The 23631-nt window shown below is 44.9% G+C and overlaps 3 protein-coding genes across 4 annotated transcripts; 1 reads left to right on the plus strand and 2 right to left on the minus strand.

Moving 5' to 3' along the window:
• Positions 1-3534: 3534 nt before the first annotated feature.
• Positions 3535-5486, minus strand: vkorc1 (vitamin K epoxide reductase complex, subunit 1). The gene is made up of 3 exons (XM_048232746.1): positions 5057-5486; positions 4435-4544; positions 3535-4291 (listed from the first exon to the last, which is right to left on the minus strand). The coding sequence occupies exons 1-3, from the start codon at positions 5245-5247 to the stop codon at positions 4077-4079; spliced, it is 516 nt and encodes a 171-aa protein (XP_048088703.1). The 5' UTR covers positions 5248-5486; the 3' UTR covers positions 3535-4076.
• An 870-nt stretch (positions 5487-6356) lies between these two features.
• On the plus strand, positions 6357-12271 carry mapk7 (mitogen-activated protein kinase 7). Of its 2 annotated transcripts, none has more exons than XM_048232743.1 (7): positions 6357-6767; positions 7117-7451; positions 7618-7783; positions 8159-9609; positions 9707-10938; positions 11611-11744; positions 11912-12271. In XM_048232743.1, the coding sequence occupies exons 2-7, from the start codon at positions 7136-7138 to the stop codon at positions 12063-12065; spliced, it is 3453 nt and encodes a 1150-aa protein (XP_048088700.1). In that variant the 5' UTR covers positions 6357-6767; positions 7117-7135; the 3' UTR covers positions 12066-12271. The 2 variants fall into 2 exon arrangements, with proteins under 2 accessions (XP_048088700.1, XP_048088699.1); XM_048232742.1 differs by having other exon boundaries at positions 6357-6567.
• A 122-nt stretch (positions 12272-12393) lies between these two features.
• Positions 12394-17029, minus strand: zgc:92313 (uncharacterized protein LOC436869 homolog). Its single transcript, XM_048232745.1, has 7 exons — positions 16551-17029; positions 16118-16141; positions 15935-16020; positions 14719-14798; positions 14258-14529; positions 13748-13914; positions 12394-13194 (listed from the first exon to the last, which is right to left on the minus strand). The coding sequence occupies exons 1-7, from the start codon at positions 16591-16593 to the stop codon at positions 12937-12939; spliced, it is 930 nt and encodes a 309-aa protein (XP_048088702.1). The 5' UTR covers positions 16594-17029; the 3' UTR covers positions 12394-12936.
• Positions 17030-23631: the final 6602 nt, after the last annotated feature.

A 23631-nucleotide genomic window follows, 5' to 3' on the forward strand; every position in this document is an offset into this window, starting at 1 on the left:
CCCTCCCCCTCCCTCCCATGCAATTAAAACTCTCCTGAATGCGTATCTCATCAGTGATTGGCTGGAACAGTTTGTTATGGTTTTATGGTCCAGGCTGGACCAAGTTGTTTTTGCTGCCGTTTTTGGAGCCTGGGCTGTCCACAGAGACTGTGTTTTTTACAATGTATTCAGGGCACAGGCAGCTAGCGGATTGTGAGGAGATGTTTGCTGTGCGTAACAAAAAATGTCGCTTATAGCACTATTAATAATAGTGCATTAACTGACAAAAACGAAGGGATATAACTGGTTTTAAACACAAAGAGACAGGGAAATGCTTGTCTGAGGACTTCAAAAATGGCAGGCTTAACAAATACAATGGCGATCAGTCATTGGATAAGATGAGAGCTATGGCTTGTGATGTAATAACCATTGTTTATTCACCAGTTTTCTCAACACATATCTAAAAATACGAGGTTGTTTCACATGTTGAGCCAGGTGAGCACATCCGGGCTTACACAACTATTGATCCTACTGTTGCAATTTAAGTCAATACAATACATCTTTGTCAAAACTATCCTCACACTATTAAACATCCACTTACAGATGTCAAGTGAGTATGCAAATCACTGGCTTCATGGAAATACAAATGTTAACTATTATGAATTATTTACAAGCAAAATGTACTTGTTCAGTTAAAAACCAAGTCAACATTGATTTCATCTTGAGACTCATCGCACGCACAGGGACACTGATCCAGGTTCATTATCAGCGCCAGCTAAACTTTAGATAGGTCCACAGTACACATATGTGTTTGTAAGGGTCCGGTGCCATGTGCTCCTTTGTTTGTTCCCCATGTGCTTTGTGTTTACCTGCCTGTCACCTGTCTCTTGTTTTACCTTGATCATTGTCCACCTGTGCCCTGTTACCTATTGTGTATGTAAACCCTCTGTCTCCTCTCAGTCCTGGTCGGTTATTAGTCTATGTGGGTTGTGTTCTAGAATAAAGATTCTTGTATTTCAAAGATTCCCTTGCCTTGCCATACTTTGCCCGTGCAGCCGTGACAGAATAACCGACCGACAAACATGGATGAAGGCAGGTTTTTTGATTTTGAGTCAAACTTGCCACTGCACCTAATGCCCTGGGAGCTGTTCTGGGAGGATGAAGAGGGGGAAACCACTGAGGATGACTGGTCCTCTGAGGAGGATTGACCAGGTCCCTCTCCAGTCCCAGCTCCCCAACACCCTGGGCCTGCAGTTCTTCCAGTAGTCCCAGCTCCTCGCCTCCTCGCTCCAGTCCCAGCTCCTCGATGCCCTCCAGTCCCGGCTCCTCGCCTCCTCGCTCCAGTCCCAGTTCCTCGATGCCCTCCAGTCCCGGCTCCTCGCCTCCTTGCTCCAGTGCCGGCTCCTCGTCTCGCTCCTGTGCCAACTCCCTGCGACTTCTGGGCCCTTCCTATTCCGGACCTCCCTGCTCCCATGACTCCAGTCCCCGTTCCTGCTCCAGTCCCTGCTCCAGCTCCTGCCCCGATTCCGGCTCCCGCCCGAGTCCCGATTCGGGCTCCAGTCCAGATTCCGGTTCCAGCTCCCTCTCCAGCCCCGAGTCAGACTCCTGCGCCGGCTCCCCCTCCAGTCCCGATTCCGGCTCCCGCTCCAGTCCTGATTCCGGCTCCAGTCCCGATTCCGGCTCCGATTCAGGCTCCGGCTCCAGCTCCAGCTCCCTCTCCAGCCCCGAGTCAGACTCCTGCGCTGGCTCAAGCTCCAGTACCGACTCCGGCTCCAGTCGCGAGTTCGGCTCCCGCTCCGGATCTGGCTCCGGCTCCCGATCCAGCTCGGGCTCCCGATCCAGCTCCGACTCGGGCTCCAGTGGTGAGCTCGACTCCGACTCCGGCTCTGGCTCCGGCTCCTGCTCCCGATCCAGCTCCGACACGGGCTCCCGATCCAGCTCCGGCTCAGGCTTCGGCTCTGACCGGTCGTCCGCCTGACCCGCCGTCTCCGACCGGCCGTCCACCTGTCCCTCCGTCTCGGATCGGCCGTCCACCCGGCCGTCCGCCTGACCCTCCATCTCGGATCGGCCGTCCACCCGGCCGTCCGCCTGACCCTCCGTCTCTGACCGGCCGTCCACCGTGCCGTCCGCCTGACCCACCATCTCTGACCGGCCGCCCACCCGGCCGTCCACCTGACCCTCCAGCCTTTTGGCCCCTCCGCCCCCCCTGTTTGGACCTTTTGTTTTTGTTTGGGCCGTCTGGAATCCGGCCCTTTGAGGGGGGGTAATGTAAGGGTCCGGTGCCATGTACTCCTTTGTTTGTTCCCCATGTGCTTTGTGTTTACCTGCCTGTCACCTGTCTTTGTCTCTGCCCCATCTCCTTATTTGGTCTGTGCTTCCTGTCTTGTTAGTTTTCCCTCCGTTTCTGCTTCCACACCTGTTCCCCGTTAATGTCTTGTTGGTCTCGTCCAGTCCTCTGTCTTTCTGTTAATTAGTCTGTTAGTTTAATATTGGTTTCCACCTGTCTCTTGTTTTACCTTGATCATTGTCCACCTGTGCCCTGTTACCTATTGTGTATGTAAACCCTCTGTCTCCTCTCAGTCCTGGTCGGTTATTAGTCTATGTGAGTTGTGTTCTAGAATAAAGATTCTTGTATTTCAAAGATTCCCTTGCCTTGCCATACTTTGCCCGTGCAGCCGTGACTGTGTTATTCATCTGTGATGTATAGCCTGCTGTATGTTTGCAAGGAAGAAGGTTCTCTTATGTAGGCTATTATATAGATATTAGCCATAATTTATAATTGTATAAAAATCAAGCAATGCTTGATTTGTTTCCTCTCATCATTGTAAGTACAAGTTTTCTTTCTACCTTCTTGGTTGGTTGGAACAACCTTTCTAAAAGTCTTACTTTGAGAACAATTCCATCAACATTACACAATTCCCTGTGTCATCCATCAATGAGTTTGCAAGCCTTACAAGGACTTTTGTTTATTGTTCTGTGTTACATCACAGACCTCTCCCCATCATTCCTTCCTATTAGACGCTAACAGTAAAGCAACTGTTGAGAGATGAGATGCATTAGAACCAGTCTTCTACTATTGCAAGAGCCTCCTAGAACAGAGAATTTAGCCTATTGTTTTAACTTCTATGTGTTATCCCATGATGAAATATCTCAGGAATTGTCATTTACACTCAAAATCTTTATAAAATATAAAAGAAATCACAACCAAGTCACAACATTTAATGTAATAGGTGTAATGCATTAATAGTGACAAGCGGAATTCAGTGGAAGTGGCACTAGAATGACGTGCAGGAAAGCGATAGCCTGAAAGCAGGAATAATGTCTTACACTTGTTAATGTGTCACTACAGCTACTTCATTGATTACCAGAAATGCAAAAAACAAAAACTGTTTCAAGCCTTTTGTCATCACACCTTCCACAAGAGGCTTGCTGGGTATAGTCTTCGATAACAAAAGTGAAACACCTTTATATTCTTATAACAGGTTCAAAAACCTTTGACAATGCATTCACAGTGGTGAGGGGATGGATAGACAACTCAGTAATTAGGCTACTTGGAAGTATCCTAATAATTTGATGGTGATTTGTGTATTTAATCAATGTATACTCTTGAAAACTTTCGAGAAAGCAATAGTAAAGATACTTCACATATGCAGTTAACAGTTAATTCCCATCTGGTTTAGGCTCACAGCCTGAGATGAATGAGTCTTGAGTGAGTCACAGTCTTCATAAATGACAGAAAGTAGGCAAAAATATTCTCAATCTCTCACTCATGAAGCGTTAAGTGTTTATGTTTCAGTTTGAGTGGAGCACCCTCTGCTGCCATCATCATTTACCACATTGTAGTACAGTCTAATATGACTTGGTATAGGGACTCCATACTTGGTAGAGTCATACTTTCCCGTATTAACTTGTCGATCAAATTAAAGGACTCAGCAGATATATCAATGGGCTTAATTTTTAATGTTTTTTAAAAATGCTAGGGCTAGAAATGAGATCTTTTATAACATCAGTGACAGAAGCTTAGAATTTTGGTATTTTTTCTGCTCTTATTTTCACACATCGTGGTTCACTCACTCACACAGCCAGCTTTCTCTTTTTCAGCCAGCTTTCTCCTTTTTCTCAGCATTCAATCCATATCTTCGTTTCAGATTGGTGTAAAGTAGAGCAAAGTTGACAACATAGGTGGAAACACAAACTAGACAAAAGTCACCTAAAACAAAAACAAGAATGCTTGCAAGATACACAGAGCCCGCCATAGACACCCAAGAGGTGATCACAAGGAGGAATGCTGCTCTTTTAGACACAAGCTGGCCTGTCAGAGAGAGAGGGGAGGGGGGGGGGGGGGGTTAAACTTACAATACACTACAAATGTGTAATGTAGTTGTGTGAAAATGTATACATGCAATTTAGATGTCCAAATGCATCTCCAGGTCCTGTGTAAGGTGGGCAACTCACCTAAACCCAGCTGCAGTGTGTAGAATAGGATGCCTAACACACTGTTTGGCTGATTCAGTGCACTGTCAACTGGAACAAAAAACTGAAGCAGCCCAAAGCCACGTCCCCATCTGCAATATCCAAAATAGATCAAATGTTATATGACATTAACTTAGTCATGCATACTATGTACACTTTATTATCACTACTCGAACACATCATACAAATGGTGTCCAAGTCATGTTGATGTTCAAAATCAAAACATTTTGAAATGTTTTGCTATAGTGTTCTGATTGAATGACATGCACGCAGCAACAGGTTTTGAGGTAGTTTTCTCTTGTTTGGTGGGTGTGTCAGAGGTGCTATCCTATCAGCACCAACTTTAGCCTATCAAAAACCGGCTGTATTACAAAAGACAGTGAGCACTGAGCATAGCATCCACCTGAAGCCATTTACGGATGAAAGACAAGAATGAAAAGTTGAAAACTCGGCCCGCACATACACTCACTCACTCACCCACCAGTAACGTAGGCTAGGCTATAGACTTCAGGTATAGATATTACACAATTTCCAGCGCATGTTACAAACATGGAGATAAATTACCTTCAATTTTACTTTGAGTGTAAGATAAAAAATAATATACCTAGAAGTAAACACTTTGGAGCAGCTGATGGAATCGGCGAGGTCACACAGTGCTCTATACCCGGGATCATGCTCTTTTGATAGCTCGACGTGTAGGGCATACACTGATAAAAGTATCCCCACAGCGCATAGCAGTAAGCGAATTTTTCCTTCCCACGCAGGGACCCCAGTTGAGCGGTTTCCCGACGACATGGTCAGATCAAACACAGTCTGCGTTGAAGATAGTTTCCCTCTGGCTTGAAAGTCTCACTCAGCGTTCAGAATTTCCGCAAACGTAGCGTGCGGAAATAAATAAAACTCTCCTTTTCGGGCAAAGACCATAACCTTAAGATACCTGGAACTTTTAAATGCAGATCTGAATTACTTAACCATGCAACGTGTACGAAAAGAGTCCAGTGCTTTGATTGGATGTTGGTAGCAGACAGATGTGTTTGATTGGTTGGGTTGTGCAGATGTAGTACTGCACCACGTCGACTGTGCACTGCCTCAATTTGGAGAGCAGGCTACTATGTCAAGTCTACAGCGTTGCCAAAAACTGTTTACCCCAGGTTAGAGTGACGCGTGAGACTATTTGTAACATAATTTACATTTTATAAGCAATATATTGTATTTATATTGTTCTATTCTCTAACAATTTCATGGTCTTTAAAAAATAGAATTGTAATTATTATAATGAATTAGCCTATATTTAAAAGCAACCTTTAGTTAAAACGCCGTGGAGGGTTCATCTAATTTTCAACTCTTTCAAAAAGAGTCTTGGCCTGTTTGCAAAACGCTCCCACTTTTTAAGTGAAACCTATTATAGCCTACCATTTCCCCAGTTTCGTCTAAATCCTTTGGTCCTCACATTTGGCAACCTTGTTGTTCAAAGTGCTCTGCAGTCCCAGCAGCAGCAGTCTCGTGTTACATATTTCAGGTGGGCAGTGAGTGCATGTTTGTCAATGACCCTGCTGCATTGGAATCTCATAGGCCTATCCGTGGGCCACGAATGAGATGTGGGCCTATTAATCATGTTGGCTGTTGATACTGCCTGGCTAAAGCCTACGTCATTATGCTTATGAAAAAAATAAAAGAAAAACGCTCTTACATGTGTTTAGGTCTAAAAGTAAACAAGGAAATTGCTTTCATGTGTTGAACGTTGTGTTAAAATCATATAAACGGTTAAAAATCGCGGGCAACTGGGCCAAATGTATTATTATCTCATAAAGGCAGTCAATTTGGTGTGGGCACAATGTTGTTTGTTGTAACCATCACACCGCTCCGGTAAACCCGGCACCGCCCAAGTTCTGACCCTACTATTCATCCAAATAGGACCGCCCACTGTAGGCCTACTAGCTTTTACCCTCTATTGGATAGCTGTATAGAAGATGCAGATCTTACTGGATACAGAGTTGCCATTCAAAGTCGACACGGAAATGTATGAGGAAGTAAAACATCGTTTGTAGATAACGAAACCTCGACATGCTGGGACCGGATAGATGAGACGGACCACTTGTCCCTCTTAATAATAAGGTAATTATGCGTGCTTGGTTAGAAATTAGACCCCATATACTACAATAAATTCGACCATAGCTTCACATCTTGCTACAATGTGACGAGGGGAAGACAATGCAGTCTGCAGGCGCACACGCCTTTGCGTAAAAAGAGGCGTTGTATTCTTATCGCGGTAGCTTTAGAATTGTCTAGGTTCCCAGTGCAGAGAAAACGTCAAGGTAAGTTACTTTAAATGAGTTACGAGTTCCTCAAAAATCATTAGTGATGATGTATGACTTATAATTATTATTCAGGGCCTTGCTTGTTTATAACCTTAGCTGTCGTTGTTGAATTGCTTTGCCAGACAGATGTAGGGTAGGCTACATTTTATTAAGTTTAACAAATGGAACCCCTTTTCCTTGTAGAATGCGTGACATTTTAATGCATTCTCCACATTAGACCTAGGATGTAGCCCACATTAGAATAGCTTAGCGTGGTGATTTTGTGTTGAAGAATTCATGGATGAAGGTCTATGTAAAGTGAAATGTGTAAGACTTGTGAGCAGATGTCTTCTCTCAATTTTCCCAGAACTGAGATTTTCACAAATATGCCCAAGGAAATGGGGACAAGAGATCTTGCAGACGCAGCTGCCATGGCAACTCAACACGCAGTGGATGCCAGTAGCAGGGGTGAGAATAACAGTAATGAAAACCGTCACCCAGAAGTGGCTGAGCCGCATCCTCCACCCAATAGCGATATTAGTGGCGCCACGGATGCCAACACAGTCGCTGCCAAGAACTTGGATATACTCAAAGCCCACTCCCTAGATGTTATCTTCGAGGTTGGCGAGGAGTATGACATAATCGAGACCATTGGGACAGGAGCTTATGGTGTTGTATCCTCGGCCAGGAGGCGAGACAATGGTAAGAGTATTTTACATTAATCCCTTTATATAAAAACACATGTCTTCACAGAATTAAGATGTAAAACTGTGATTAGAGATGTTGAAATGCTTTGATAGAAGTTTTTACTTCAAATATTTTTCAATCTTATGGATTGTGCTACACAAAGTGTCCTTGTATTGTGCAGGCGAGCCAGTAGCCATCAAGAAGATTCCAAATGCTTTTGAGGTGCTTACCAATGCCAAGCGTACCCTGAGAGAGCTCAAGATTTTAAAACATTTTAAGCATGACAACATCATTGCAATTAAAGACATCCTGCAGCCTGCTGTCCCACAATCGGCTTTCAAGTCTGTGTAAGTTTGCTGTATCCAGGTCTTCTCAACCCACATAGATTCTGTTCATGTGATGCATGTCTCTCTGTCATTCCCCTTTCTTAGTAAACCCTGTCCGTTTTCACTAGTTACTCCCTCTTTATCATGGAACAGTACTCCATGTTAGTTCTATTCATGCATTACTCTATGTAGTGGACATAGTAACATACAAAATGAAGCAAATGGTGCCATAGAAAGAAACACTTTGTTTTTGTGTGGATAATTTACTGGAGAAAAAGTAATATAAACATAGCTCACTGGCTAGTTTTTTTTCTTTCTCAATTCTATTGCTACAGTGCTTATCTTGCATTTCTGTTCTTTTGTTAGTGTATCTATTCATACCTGTCTCTTTTACAGTTATGTAGTGCTTGACTTAATGGAGAGCGACCTCCATCAGATCATCCACTCAAGGCAACCGCTGACCCCCGAGCACACACGCTACTTCCTGTACCAGCTACTGCGAGGCCTCAAGTACGTGCACTCAGCCAACGTCATCCACCGCGACCTGAAGCCGTCCAACCTGCTGGTGAACGAGAACTGCGAGTTGAAAATCGGCGACTTTGGCATGGCACGGGGCCTGAGCGCGGTCCACTCCGAGGAGTCGCGCTCCTTCATGACCGAGTACGTGGCCACCCGGTGGTACCGGGCGCCAGAGCTGATGCTGTCGCTGCACCACTACAGCCTGGCCATCGACGTGTGGTCGGTGGGCTGCATCTTTGCAGAGATGCTTGGCCGCCGGCAGCTGTTCCCTGGCAAGCACTATGTTCATCAGCTGCAGCTGATTTTGTCTGTGCTGGGCACGCCTCCCGAGAGTTTGGTCGGCATGATCGGCGCAGAGAGAGTGCGGGCGTACGTGAAGAGCCTCCCCTCTCGTGCCCCTGTACCCCTCAGTAAGTTATATCCGCAGGTCGAACCGTCTGCACTTGACCTGCTCGGTGCCATGTTGCGATTTGACCCACGCGAGAGGATCAGCGTGTGCCAGGCGCTCGAGCACCCGTACCTCAGCAAGTACCACGACACTGACGACGAGCCCATCTGTGTGCCTGCCTTTGACTTTGAGTTTGACCGGCAGCCCATGGGTCGGGAACAGATCAAGGAGGCCATACTGGTCGAGATCCAGGACTTCCATGTGCGCAAACAGGCCAGTAAACCACGAATCCAGTTCCGGCCCCTAAGTCAGCCCTCCAGCGCGAGCAGCTCGCCGAATGCCAGTGTTGCTAACAGCACATTAGCAAGCAAGATGCATCCTCCTCAGCCAGCAAATACAAACACTAACCAGCATGGTGACACGTGCAGAACAACTGTCGACACCAGTCAGCCTTTCCGCAACCAAATACCTCAATTTTGTAAGCAGCCAGTACATTCGACCAACTCCCTACCACCACTGACCCCGTGTCAGGATGTGGACATGCCAAGTGCCAGTTCTGACAGCGGCCAGGCAGACAACATCATTGATTTGACTACCCCCACGTCCTCCAAGGGTACGCCACCAACCGAACCGATGAGAGAGTGCCCGAAGGCGGAAGAATCCCCCTCCTGCAACCACACCTCTAAGACGCAGGCTATGCAGAACCTCCCTCTGTCTCAGCCTCAGGCTCCCATCTCGCTTCCGCCTTCCTTTCCGAACGCTGTCCCCTCGCTATCTCTGTCGCAGTCCCAAGCTCAGTCTCTCTCCCAGTCCTTGTCTCGCTCTCTTGGAAAAGGTGCAAGAGGGACAACAGGCACTGGAGACACCACCAGAAAGGAGGGAGCAATCTCCGATGACACCAAAGCAGCCCTGAAGGCTGCACTCAGGCAAAGAGCTAGGGGTAAATCTGCACTGCTTGCATAGTACAATCTCTGGTAAGGGTTTCAAATTGTTCTTTTTGCATCAATGCATTAATGCCTTGTCATCGTTTTTCTCAGATGGTGGATCTGCTGCGGTAAACACGGAAGTTGGAGGGGGAGGAGGAGGAGGTGGAGGAGGTGGTGGAGGAGTGAATTTGTCATCGTCCTCCACCCATCTGTCAGATATGAAGAGACCCGTCACAGCCCAGGAGAGGCAACGAGAACGGGAGGAAAAGCGGAGAAAGAGGCAGGAGCGAGCGCGTGAACGAGAGAGGAAGATGAAAGAGAAGGAGAAAAAGGAGGGCAGGAAGGGCGAGTGTTTGGGAGGGGTTTTGCTGAGTGACAACGACAAGAGCCTACTGGAGCGCTGGAAACGCATGAGTGACAGCCGCACGGACAAATACCAGCCCCTGGAAAGCAACGGTACTAAAATCTGTGACAGCGCGATATCCTGCTGTCACAGCCAGTCGGCGGCAGGAAAGACAATTCAAAAGTCAAACATGGAGGCAGCTGAGCCTCAGCCCACAAAACAACAAAATGAGCTGCCAATTTTCAAACCTTCCTCCCAACTCGTCCCTCCAGTTGGACAGTGTATACCCTCTGGAATGTTTCAGCTGCCTGCGAACCAGACTGTGCTTCCATTCGCTCTGGGCGAACCACAGGACGGGGAAATGGGCCTGGTGGCGATGGGAGGTGGAGGGGGGTTAAGTGTTGTAGGGGCAGGTGGCCTTGGAGTAATGGGTGCCACCTGTCCCCTGCCCAAGAACAATGTGTTAAAAGTCCCGCCGCAGCCCTCGGGTCAGTTTGTGGGCACGTCGGTGTTCAACTCGATGGAGAGCTGGACGGGGACTCCAGCAGGGATGGCTGCACCTCAGCAGTTGCCCCAGCAACAGCAGCAACAGGCCCAGCCTCAGCCACAGATCCCATCCCAGCAGCCGCCCCAAGCGTCTCCCCTCGCCCCACAGAAAAACTTCCCCCAGTCGCTCCCCCACACACAGCCCCAAGCCCACCTCCAGACACCACTGAACGCCTTTGTAAACAACCCCAACCCCCTGACCCACAACGGTACTGGTAGAGTGGGACTTGCCAACTCCAACACCCCCCTCCCTAGCCTCGACCCAGTACCTGTAGACAAGCTCTGCCCCACTCTACCCGACCAGCCAGCAGTCCTCCACAGCCAGAGCCCTTCCCAGGGGGCCCCGGCGAACCTCACTCAAGCCGGCCTCAGCCTCACAGACTCCAGGCCAACAGATGGCAGCAGTGGGGCTCCAGACATCCACACAGTAACACTACAGCTCTCAAAATCACAGGTGAGTACTTCTGAGGTCATTTTTTTGTTTAAAGGCTTGGAGGAGGGACGCACACCCAGGTTGAGGTGCTAGCCAGGGGGGTTATCCAATAAAATATATTTAAAGTAGCCGCACTATCTCTTTTTGTGTATTTATTTAACCAACGTTTTGGCACACAGCCAAAGGTTGTGGTAAAGGTCAAGGTTTTGGTAACTTTTGATAAAGGCTGTGCTGAAATGTGTTATGGTGAAATGGTTAAATAAATACACAAAAAGAGTGTGCGCCTACTGTCATTTTTTAGTTTGCCAATTTTTTCCCCAGTTTGTTTTGTATTCTATTTTTTTCTCCTCACAAGTATGTTTAACAGAACAAAATGATGAGCATTTTCCCCCATAGCGGAAAACAGTGTTGTACATTGCATCGGTCCTTCTGATTTCCTACTACACATGAGCTTTTGTTAGTACTTTGTCATGTTTTCTGAAATGCCAATTTGAAAGCCTCCGTAATCACATTTCTTTCTTTGGTCATCAACTCAGAATCTTATCTTTTATAAACATCTTGTCAAACTCTCTTCCATTCCCTATATTAAAATGTGTTTACATCAGCTTCCTACTCTCTACCCCTTAATTCCTTTTTTTATTATTATCGAGTGTGGTACATTCGATTTTGACAGCTATGCTCTCCTCATGCCAGGTGGAGGATGTGTTGCCTCCCGTGTTCTCTGTGACCCCGAAGGGCAGTGGTGCCGGCTATGGTGTTGGGTTTGACCTTGATGACCTTCTGACACAGTCCCTCACCGACCTACAGCACTCGGACCTCAGGGAAAGGTGTGTGAATAAAGCCAAGAAGCCAGATCTAGTCCCTTTGAGAGCATTACTTAAGGGCCTCTTTATAAAAAGCCTCACTAACACCTCTGTTATTAATGTCAGGTTCTTTTGATGAGTTGAGTTGTCTTCATCATGAATGACAACTGTTCTCTTGCTTTCTGTTGCAGTCACAATGACTCTGCCCCTCTCTCTGCATCGTTGCTTTCTGACTGGCTGGAAGTACACAGAATGACCCCAGCTGACCTGGAATCACTACAGCAGGAACTGCAGCTTGGATCTCCCATGATCCTCTCTGACAATTCCACACTTCCTGATTCGTGATATTCCTCACCTCTATATGTTTAGAACAAAACTGAAAGAAAAAGATGTAGTTCTTACCACAGAATAGTTACTGTACTTCATAGATCAACTTTGTACATTGCTTTTTTTAGTCATAATAACTAGAGTGATTGATTGGATACCATTTAGGCATTTGAGTTTTGCAACAACATTACCAGCAGTGTTTTTAAATAAAGGACATAAAGGGATATTTGTGGTTGTGCATTTATATTAGTTTCATACTCTTGATCAGTGCTGCACTCTAGTGGCAGACCATGACATTACCTCTTTTTCCCCAGAAATGTCCATCCAAAACAGGTGAAAAAAGAAATGGATAAAATGATTTTTATTATTGCAATAATCACACATTTAAAACTACATGAGATTCTTCGTCATATATAAAAATAAAAGATACAAAAATGTATGCAATAATGTGATCAACTGTGCAATGAACTACTTCATGAGTTGTAATAATTTCTTATTATAATTTCATAATTGGCTTCACATTTTTGAAAAACAATACCATGTATGGTCCCCGTTTACTGTGAACATGTGTATAAACTGAAGAACTTCTAGTAAACTCCAGTCCATAAAAATAGCCATCTTCACATTCATAGTATCAACATGGAGAGAGATACTACAGATCATGAGCTATACAGTTTCCGAGGCAAGTGTGGCATGCTATAGTGTAGAGTGAAAAAGTAAAGTGGCCATGTTTGAACATGCTTATTACTCTGTTCATCAAATAAGATCAAATCATCATGTTTACATTCTTACTTTACATGTGGGGGAGTGCTGCTTAAGAGTAGGTGATTTCCTTTTTGTGATACCTTTGCATAGTATGAGGTTGTGACCTCTGCGTCCGGGAGAAAACTTATCTCAATATGTGTGCCACCATGAGGAGAGTGAGAATGGATGGCAGCATGGTGGTCACAGCCTGCTGGATCCTTCCGGCGCTGCTGAACAGCTGGAGCTGCGGAATGTTGGACTTGATGAAGCGGTTGAATGAGGAGACCTTGGAGTAGACACCAGGCCGGTTGGCCTGAGCGCAGCCCAGTCCGAAGCTCACAATCCCGACCTGAACCCAGGCGCCGTTGACCATGGGGCAAACAAGAGGTCCTCCAGAATCACCCTGCCAAGACAATTAAAGGATAATTCTGGTGTGATTTTGCAGGGGACAAGCCGAGGTGAGCCGAGACATACGTTCACACTCGGTATCATGTTTCAACACACTTTAGGTCAATATCACACCGGAATTCTCCTTTAAGACAAGTCATGACTGTTATCTGACCAGAAAAATGTAGGTAGTTCAATTACCCTTTGAATGAAATAGAATTAAAAATGGTTGTCCAAAACGTCCCAACTCTGTCCTAACATGTGGCAAACTGAAGCGGGAAACAATAGACCTCTACTCCAACAGAGGGCCTGAGCTAATTGTTGTTTTTACCAATTAGCCAGAGGTAGTGACATCACCCCGCCTATCAGTCAGTGCTTTTCCTACCATGTGACCAAATCTATCATTGCAATCGCGAGACATTGGCAGTTGCAGTGAATACTATTACAGTTGCCTAGCTGAATACTTTGCACAATAAGTACTATCCATTACACAGAAACAAATGAAAGCAATACCCCCATTCCAAACAACAACCACAAAACATCAAACCCATTTCCTCTCCGACCCCCACCTGACACGAGTCTTTGCCTCCCTCCTGATAGCCAGCGCAGATCATGTCACTCATGATGTTGACCGGGTCTTTGGGGTTGGAGTTGATGTTGTACATGGACTGGCAGGATGACTGGCTAATGATTGGCACGATGACTTGCTGCAGAGTGCCCACTCCTTGCAGGGTCACTGTGGATGAAGAAGGAGAGACACAGGAAAAGGCGTAAGCGCCCCACTTACGGACGTCCTACAGAGGACTCCTTCACCCCGAAAGCAGTTAGTCTTTATTCTGCATGGCACGCGGCCACAGAACCTCCTTTACCCAACTAAACCCAGTCCTGCCCCCCCCCCTTCACAATTCAATGTTTAAACATTCCTGTTCAACTATCCCATCTCTGTGTCTTTTTATCCAATACTTCCTCCCCAATCCGCCCCATCTTCTGCAATCTGCATCAGTCTAAATATTCAAGCAGAGTCGGATTTTCAGTCTGTCTCTGTCTCTCCCTCATCCAACCCGGCCGTCTCCTCTCACCTCCATCCCTGATATTCCCCCAGCCGGTGATGGTGCACCTCGTCCCGGGGTCGAAGAACGTGTCGTCATTGGGCAGACAGATTGGTTGGATCCGATCCGAAAAGATTACCCCGGTGTCCAGCTGCACCAGGGCTATGTCGTCCCCCTCCTGAGGGTCCGAGTACTCAGGCGGGATGACAACGCGCCGGATGCGGTGGCTCGACTCGAAGGGATTCCAGCCATTCAGCTGGTGCCGACCAGCATAGATGGTGTAGGAAGAGACATCATTTGGACTATGAAGGTGATAACGGTGCGGTGTGAGAGAGAGAGAGAGAGAGAGAGATGAAAAAAAGGTTAGACAGAGACCATGTTGTTGACATCAAACACTGGAGTTCATGCAATACTCCCAAAACAAAAAACATTGAAGAAAAAACTTCCTAATTACAGTGGGTTAGAGAGATGGACACAATTACAGTTCTTACTCTGGGAAGCAGTGAGCAGCAGATAACACCCACTCCTCTGCAATGATGGTTCCTCCACAAACATGGCCTGTACCCCGAATCTAGAGAAGTCAAATTCGAGAAACGTTAATATAGCCAATACTGGACACAGCAGCAACACACAGTAGCAACTGTGTCACAAATGTTAGCTGATAACCTTATGACATTTGTTGATACACCATTCAAATGCAGTGAAAAGGTTCAATTATTAATCGACATCTGAGTGTACCATCACAACCTACAACATCCACATTCAAGGCGCTTTCTAAATAATGCTGCTCAAGCTTTCTTGGTGCAAGCAGTCAGTCATCCAGTGTGAAAAACCTGTGACGTCATGTAGCCTTTAAACAGTGAAACCTCCTGGCGACATCCATTGCCTACATCATGGGTTTGAAACGTGTCTAAACAAAGTTGTGGTGTCAGGAGAGCTTGAAATGATTTTTCTAAAAGTGCTTCTTAGAATAACTACCCAGCACAGCAAGGCATTTTGCACTTTACACTCTATTCATTGTCCAAAACACAAGCACTGCTAAAATGAGTAGGTCATTTCATTCAGGCAAGGCAAGTTTATTTGTATCTCATTTTGCGCAACTTCCGGCAATTTAATGTGGACACTAGACACATAAAAAGGTTCTATGTTATGTTGATTTCCTCTCCCTTTATAGACAGTGCTCGGGACAGTGAGTCAGTCACCTAAGGTTGGGAAGATATGTTTAGAAAGACATCACTGAAACCCACCGAACAGTTTGTGAAATTGTCCAACAACTGGTCACTAAATGTTTGTAAACACAACTGCGTGAGTTTCTTGTAGACTTTGCAATAAACTCAGTACCAAGGATCTATGTTGAAAATGTGTCTGACAGCTTTTACTAATCATTATTGAACAAGGGTGATCTTTGTCTAGGTGGGCTGAAATGAGACTCAACCACTGAAATGTAATGTGCACCTACATGAAACAATGGTGTTAGTATTAGTAGGCCTAGTCCTTCTTCAATGGACCATATGCCAGGCCTCCTTAACTAATAGCATATTCCATGGTCAACACCTGACAAGCAACTCATTTAGCATGCACACCTCATGTTACAAAAAGCACCTCTCCATAAGCATTGTTCATATCTTAACTCACTATTCATTCTTCCCAATACAGTGCGAGGTATTTTCCCATTTATCAGGTTAAAATTACCTCTTTATTACTAACCTGTATGTCCACCTGCCATGGCCAGGCACCTTCCTCTGCATCAAATCCTCCCACAATCCTATTCTGCAACTGTTGTTGTCCACAATCTAATCCAAACAAAAGGAAGTACAGTTTAGCATTAAGTAGGCAACTGTGAGCGACATGCACATGTATGTCAAAAATGTCCATCATCCATATACTTACTTTGAGCCGTACACGTCAAAATACCTGAAAACGACAGGAAGAGTAAAGGGGAAATCAGTAGAATATTTTAATCAGTCGTCTCAAACAGATCACCAGCGAACAGAGATGACCATTATGAATTCCAGACATGACTCTAGATAAGGCATCTAGTTGTGTAGCCAACGAAGTTGAATCTTTGGATCTTGTTTTATGGCAGGCTATTTCATATAACAGCAAAGCGAACTCGACCTACATTCAATTTACATGGCCAACATTGGAGAACTCATTAGATTTAAGGGCAGGCCTTTTACGCTCGCACTACACGAGTTCTATCCTCATAATCAATAGTATCGAGTAGCCTAGCCCATTAGGCTGCATGGAGAGGGTCACCTTAATCACTAGCGCAGGTAAGTAGCCTAATTGACTTCTCGTTTAACGTAAAAGGGTGACTTACCTATACTTGAAAGAACAGCCCAATAAAGTACAAAGATCTTCATTGTTAGCGGCACAAACTCAAAAACCCCACATCTAACCACAAAGCAACAAAAAAAAAAAGGAATCCAACAGGCGATCTGGCGGGAGAATTAATCCAACAGTTTCGTTAAAAAAAGCCTGTAGGCCTAAATAAAATGTTTGGCCTAGTATAAAGTTACATTTAAAAACACGAAGCGGAATAATAAAAAAAAAAGGTGAAACTAGTCGGAAACACCTGTGCTGAGTTTCGGTGTAGCCTTGATCGCATGCACTGACTAGAAAATAGTTTCGGCAAGTAGGCTACCTGTGTCTGGAATTTGACCTATCAGAATCGTTGTTCACAGTTTCTTAACTTCCGGCCATTTCCAAAACAGCTCGGCTAAACCTGTGGGGTGTACACACTACGAATCTCGATTAGTCGGTTAGCGAGGTATGTTGCGCTCAAAGCCAGGGTATACACACAAGTGGGTCTGTTTTAGTGTCGCTATATCACCATGGTATCTTATGCTATCAACCAAACCTGGTCGGGGGGAGGTTATGTGCTAAGTTATCGCTCAAATCGTGTAATCTACCCCCCACTGACCAATCAATTGTGTTAAAAACGAAGTTATCTCACGTGTAGGATTCTGTCATATATCTTACAGGTGGAGCTCCGCCTCTACTAACCTTTTGGAGCTCTGAATGCGCTTTAATAGTGCTGTGCGTGCAAATATCCCACTATGGACGTGCATACCACACAACAACTGATGACAATTGATTTATTTGATTTTATAGGTTAGACACAAAAATGACCGCAGTGTAGATTAAGCTATCGCTCATGAATGCGGAAGTAGGCTAATTGTTTTTAAATAGAGGCGGTCTTGTGCGTCTCCACGTTACACGATTGGCCAAAGTCATCCCAACACCGAGAACGCGCACAGATTTGAGCTGAAAGCCTAGTTTGACAAATATATCACATAACTGCAATCGTAGTATCACTTAACGTATACCCCCTGAGTCATGGCTTTGTCAAGCCTCGATATGTCTACATAGCCTAGACACGTCTAACGTGCTTCGTAGTATACCCCTCTGGGGCCTGTACTACGAAGCGGAGTTACTGGCTTATCTGGGTAATTTCGAGAGTAACTTGATCACGTGTGGCGTAATTTCCCGATTAACCCGTACTACGAAAGGTGGATAGGTTTTAACCGAGGTATGCTGCCATGGCAATTTACGCTGCATCTCAAACCTGCTCCGACCAGGTTATGTTCTTGGTTAACCCGAGGTGAACCAAGTAGCCTACCACCCCTCCACTAACAATTTCTCCCGAGACATGTCGGCGTACCTGGATGATCCATACGACATTGGAGCGCAAATCGTGAGGGACTCTCTTCCCAGGGCGAGGGGTTTAGAGACCGCCAGAAAATATATATAGCCTACCCGGAAGATATTCTCTATAAAGATATATATTGTCAGCCAAGGGAATTCGTTATCTTTGTCAGATGATCTAGGAAGACGTCTCATAGCAATGCCCGTACGTGTACATTCATGTATTCCATCGGTGATGCCAGGATACTGTATGTCCGAAAATAAATCGGATATAGGCCTACAGTAGGCTAGGCCTATGCTGAAAATCTGAGCAAGAATAGCCTAAAATAAATCGGACATTTTCATTTCTATGAACTCAAAATAGGCTATTTAATTATTTCAACTCATTCAGACATTCCGCAAGCTACTAATCCTCCGTAACACATATTTGAAGGACATGTGGGAATAAAACTTTACTTTTAGGCATTTAGGCTACCCGATCTGCAATATGTTGCCAACAGCCTTGCTTTGTTCACTGCCGACGTATTTGATTTTTGTCGTAGAGTGGGTTTTAATTCCTCATAACTTGTCATAATAATTCATCCGTAAAATAAGGTGATCGCGTCATCATTGAAAGTTCAGTGGTGACTTGCGCTGCAACCTGCCCCTTTTATGTGAACGCGCACAAACTCCAATTAGGTTAACCCAGGCTCAACAAATCAACTTCATAATCAGCGTACCGATTAACACCACTTAAGATAACCAGGTTTTGTCAACCCTGGTTTAACAAAGTAACCCTGGGTTACATCTGGGTAGGTTAAGCCAGAGACTTTCTAATGAGGAGACACAGCCCTCAAAAAATACTCAATAGAAATGCATGGGGCTAGTTTGTCACGCCAATATGGCCGTTGTCTACACATATCCCACCCCTTCCTCGGCAAAACGTCGACATGTGAATACATTGAGCCAATCATGTGGTGTGATGTGAATACATTGAGCCAATCATATGGTGTGTTGTGAAGACATCGTGCCAATCATGTGTTGTGATCTCGCCGCTGGAGCAAGATTGGTGTCGTGAAGCCTTGCACCGCCAAGCAGTTCGACCCAAAGACTGTGCCCGATGAGTGCCCATAAAACGTTGGTATATGGCCGCCGAGTGGAGGGACTTGCCTAAAAGGACTTTGGTACAGCTCCCTTCATAGTACAGGCCCCTGCTGTTTCCAATGGCTGCGTAAGACGCACTTAATAGCCTACTAGACATTCTGCCAATAAACTTACTTTGACTAGCCTTTTCCTTTTGGGTTCCCAAATTAAAGTCTTATTTTACCTTACAATGTGACTCTTAGACATAGCCTGTCATTTTTGTGAGGGCGTTAAAATATCGAAAAGGAATTTGGCAAAACCAATTTGGTTCAAGAGTGCATAAGCTACAGTACGGATAATGGACAAACGTGAAATGTCAAAAAATGTAAGCGGACAACAATTTCAGTGTTGTATAAAGTAGGCCTATCTCAAACCCACAGAGTACATATATGATTAGAAAATGACTAAAGTAAAAGTTAAACCGTACCCAGGTTCCAAAGTGCAACAACAAAAACAACCTGGTCCAGCCTAGACCATAAACACATAACAAACTGTTCAAGCCTATCACTGACGAGATGCACGTCTAAGAGAGTTTCAATTGCACAGAAGGGAGGGGGAGGGAGCAAGCTAGTTCTCTGTTTTTTTTAACAGAAGTGACGTTACCCAACATCACTCAGAGCGCCTTATAGTACTTACAGTAAGTTTTTCCACATAGTTACTTTACATCTCCCAATTTGGCCAATTTTCAAGTCAACTACCATTGTTTTTGTCATGATATTTAATGCTGCAACAAAACATTCGCAGACCATTTACCCTTACCATTACAGTTTTCTATTTAGCGTGAAAAAGAGTTTGGTCTTAATAGCCTATTGTCAGTATAGAATTACATTGTGAGAATGATTACAGAGTGAGAAAAAAACTTGGATTGATCCTATACATGTATGTAGGGTGCGCAACCTGTGTTGAGACAATGCCTTTATATAAGGAAACAAGTCCATATTGTTGCCGTGAGGAAATCATTGTCTAAAAGCACTTACTTTTACACGCTTTTTAATGGTTCCACTTTTTAATTGTGAAAAGCTCAATAAAAGTCTCACAAATCAGGATGCAATAATATTGTCCAGCACTTGATAAACTACTGCACTGTCATCATCAAACAGATCTTGCTTTGCCAGCATGTAGGGCTAGCATGACTCCCAGCTGCCTTTTGACCACTACGAAACTACAGATGTGTCTGCTGGACATACTTGACCTCATAGAAGGGGCAAGCTAGGGTGCTCACAAAGGGCTGACGTGGCTTGCAACTCATTTTCAGTGTCAGGCTTGGACACAAGGCTTTGTCCCTTTAGAAGGTTGGACACAGAGAGACTTGTTTAAACTTAATTGTGTGGCATTGACTCTGCTGGCAGTTATGTTTTGCATTCAAACCATGCAGAGGCAGTGATTGAGAGTTGTTGTGACAAACTCAACCACACATGATGGTATTATGATTAAATAGGGAAAATATATGTTAGTGTCGGAACAAGCTGTTCTATTTTGTGTGCGCCTGAGTTGAAATGAAACTACCGGTAACTCATTAGCCCCTATTTCAGGGATTTATTTGCTACAACCTTTCCCAGGAAGTGGGCCCACAAATCAACCATACCTTTTTTTTTTAAATCTATATGCATGTATTCATGGGTGGTTTGCAACAAGGTGGAGTTTCAGGAAAACCCATGGAAGGAGATGTGCACCGACCAGCTGATTAAATATTCCATTGTATTGTCTTGCCATCTGTTGTGCACTTAAACCACTTCGGTTCATGCACGTACTACCTTGCCTTGTGTGTTATAGCAACTCAAAATAGGTCTAGTTAGAGACTAGTTAACTCAGAGAAAGTAATAAACATTCCTAAAAGAAAAGCATTGTGGTTTTGTTTTGCAGGCAGGACTGTAGGTTGGCCAGTTAGCCTATCTGAGTGAATTCACCCTTACAATCAACCTAAAATGAAAAGACACTGCAAGCTCTGTGGATAAGCGCAATTTGCAATTCAGTAAACTAGTAAAACCAGCTAAACTGGTTTCACCTGCATGTCTGCGTGTTTGTGTGTTTGTGTGTGTGTGTGTGTGTGTGTGTGTGTGTGTGTGTGTGTGTGTGTGTGTGTGTGTGAATTCTCATGAATCAATTAGAGCTGTGTGGGAATCGCTTAAAATCCAAACCTCTGCATTCATACAAGTATTTGGTTGCCTTTAGTCTCACTGTCATCTGGACATCTTTTAGTGTTAAAAATCAATCAACACTGACCCATATCTAATGTAACTGTACTGCTCCCAATGGGCATATATGTCGGTCCGCACAAGGGACGGACTTGACAAACAAAAACAGATTATGTAAGGCATGGCAAGTCTCGGGGTTCAGCACAAGCATTGTTCAAATGAACCATGTCATGCTGTCGGTCTTTCCTCTCGTCGCTAATCTGCTTTAGCATTTTCATATGAAGGGCGTCCTTAAGTCTCTCACAGATGTCTCCCCCTGACTCTCAGACGTTTCTCCACCTGTCCACCCCCTGCTGTTTTTCTTGTGTCCCTGTCTGTCCTACCTGACAGTTTGTCTCTGACTCTCTCTGTCTGTCTGTCTCTCTCCCTCTCTTTCTCTTTCTCTTTCTCTCTTGTGCAGTACTTGTGTTTCTTTTTCTGTCTCTCTGCCTCTCTCTCTCTCTTTCTATTTCTCTCTTCCTCTTAGTCTCTCTCTAACTCTCTCATTCTCTACTCCCGTTCTGTCTCTCTCCCTTTCAGTGCCTTAGGCAGTGTGTCTAGTTTCACAGCACGATTGAAGGTGACAGGGACAGAGCGTGTGGTGGGTTGGGGTGGGGTGGTGTGGGGTGGGCGGTGTTTGGTGTGGGGGGTTGATGATGGAGGATGAAGAGAGCAAAAGAAGGAGAGAGAGAGAGAGAGAGAGGGATGGATGGAGTGAGGAAGACAAGTTCCACTGTCGCCTGAGGCTACAAAACAGAGAGTGAAAAACAAAAAAAGAAGAACCTGTGGAGAGATAGAGAGAGAGAGAGAGAGAGAGAGAGAGAGAGAGAGAGAGAGAGAGAGAGAGAGGAAGAGAGAGAAAGAGAGAAAGAGAGAGATAGAGAGAAAGAGAGAGATAGAGAGAGAGAGGAAGAGAAAGAAAGAGAGAGGGGGACACAAAGATAAATAAGCAAAGGATGGTTTGATACATAAATCATAATGGGTTGGTGAAAAGGAGAGTGGATGATTCTGACAGATGAGGTGTTGTGAGTGGGAGTACTCACCTTGGTGATCCATTCAAGCTTGAGCACCCCTCATATCAGTCAGGGATAACTGAAAGGGATGGATGTGTTGAGATACTCTGGGCTGAGTCCTGGGTTGGGAACCTCAATGGCTGAAGCAGTGCGATTCGTTTTTGTTTTTACAGACTTGATGAATATTTGTCATGGCATCGTTGCTATGGTGACCACTCCTCCTGCCACCCCAACCCCACCCTCCCACCCCCCCTTAGTATCCAACCCCTTCCAGCACAAAAAAGAGAGGGATAGTGAGACACAGAGAGGAGGAGAGAGGGAGAGAGATGTGAGAGAGAGGAAGAGTGTGAGAGAGAGAGAGAAAGCGAGAGAGGAGAAGAGGGTGACAGAAATGAACTAACAAGATCCAAAAAAAAGCATGGCCTGCAGCTATATGAAGATACACACGCGTAAACAGACATACAGACACACACTCATACACGCACACTCTCTCTCTCATTCTATCCCTCTCCCTCTTTCTCTTTCTCTTTCTCTATATCTCTCTCTCTCTTTCTCTCTCACACCCATGGGCACACATCATATTGGCACTGAGATCACATAGGTTAGCACATACACAGGAACTGGATGAAAACGCCCCGGAGGGCAGTCAAACAGGGAATAGGAAAAGAGAGAATCAAGTCCAGTGCAAAGGAACGAGAGCAAGTTTTGTATCAGTTTATGAAATGTTTGCTTTTTAAAAATGTTTTTATTTGTTATGTATTCATTAGTAGGTTCACACCTATTTGGAGAACCATACCTTTGTGGAAAGGGTGTGACCTGTTGAATTTTGAATTGACCTATTGACCTATTGAGTGTGGCAACAGTCCTCCTCAGGCTGGGTATAGACTCGTTTCTCTTTTTCTTTTTGTAGGCCTGTTTCTTAACACTTAAAGGAGTACCGTCACACCGGTGTGACGGGAATGTTGAGAAATGAACGTTCTAAAGAATATCTGGGTTCATTGAATTCAACATAGAATTTTAGAACCTTCAATTGTTGCGGAACTTAGAATGTTCAAAAACCTACACCTTTAAGAGTTAACACTTTTTCTTTGTCTTTTTTTCTTTTCTTCCCTTGGCCCTGTCTTTCAGAGGAACACTTCAGAGGAAATAAATGAAACATAAACAAGTACATGGCAAAAGTCAAAAGGAAGGAACCTAAGGAACATACTGTATGAGGAGTAAAAAGAGCAGCCGAGAGAATGCATAACTCCGAGCCTCACAGAGAGAGAGAGAGAGAGAGAGAGAGAGAGAAAGGGAGGGCGGACGAAAAGAAAGAGAGAGGGAGTGACAGAGAGAAAGGGAGCGCAAAGTCTCGTCAACCGGAAATAAAATAAGCTGGCATCCCCATTCCCACCCCCCTCCCTCCACCCCCTCTTTGCCTCCCTCCATGGAGATGTTTATTTAT

The sequence above is a fragment of the Alosa alosa genome, chromosome 22 (assembly GCF_017589495.1).
Source record: "Alosa alosa isolate M-15738 ecotype Scorff River chromosome 22, AALO_Geno_1.1, whole genome shotgun sequence".
NCBI lineage: Eukaryota > Metazoa > Chordata > Actinopteri > Clupeiformes > Clupeidae > Alosa > Alosa alosa.

What these genes read in the sequence shown, in the direction of transcription:
- mapk7 (XM_048232743.1), top strand. Translation starts at nt 7,136, where the DNA reads ATGCCCAAGGAAATGGGGACAAGAGATCTTGCAGACGCAGCTGCCATG. An exon ending in ACTCAGGCAAAGAGCTAGGG is followed by an intron (nt 9,610 to 9,706) that starts GTAAATCTGCAC and finishes CGTTTTTCTCAG; the next exon opens with ATGGTGGATCTGCTGCGGTA. An exon ending in CACTCGGACCTCAGGGAAAG is followed by an intron (nt 11,745 to 11,911) that starts GTGTGTGAATAA and finishes TTTCTGTTGCAG; the next exon opens with TCACAATGACTCTGCCCCTC.
- zgc:92313 (XM_048232745.1), bottom strand. Translation starts at nt 16,593, where the DNA reads ATGAAGATCTTTGTACTTTATTGGGCTGTTCTTTCAAGTATAG. An exon ending in CATGGCAGGTGGACATACAG is followed by an intron (nt 14,799 to 15,934) that starts GTTAGTAATAAA and finishes TGACTTCTCTAG; the next exon opens with ATTCGGGGTACAGGCCATGT. An exon ending in GCTGCTCACTGCTTCCCAGA is followed by an intron (nt 14,530 to 14,718) that starts GTAAGAACTGTA and finishes TCACCTTCATAG; the next exon opens with TCCAAATGATGTCTCTTCCT.
- vkorc1 (XM_048232746.1), bottom strand. Translation starts at nt 5,247, where the DNA reads ATGTCGTCGGGAAACCGCTCAACTGGGGTCCCTGCGTGGGAAGGAAAA. An exon ending in TCCAAAGTGTTTACTTCTAG is followed by an intron (nt 4,545 to 5,056) that starts GTATATTATTTT and finishes TGGATATTGCAG; the next exon opens with ATGGGGACGTGGCTTTGGGC. An exon ending in CACACTGCAGCTGGGTTTAG is followed by an intron (nt 4,292 to 4,434) that starts GTGAGTTGCCCA and finishes TCTCTCTGACAG; the next exon opens with GCCAGCTTGTGTCTAAAAGA.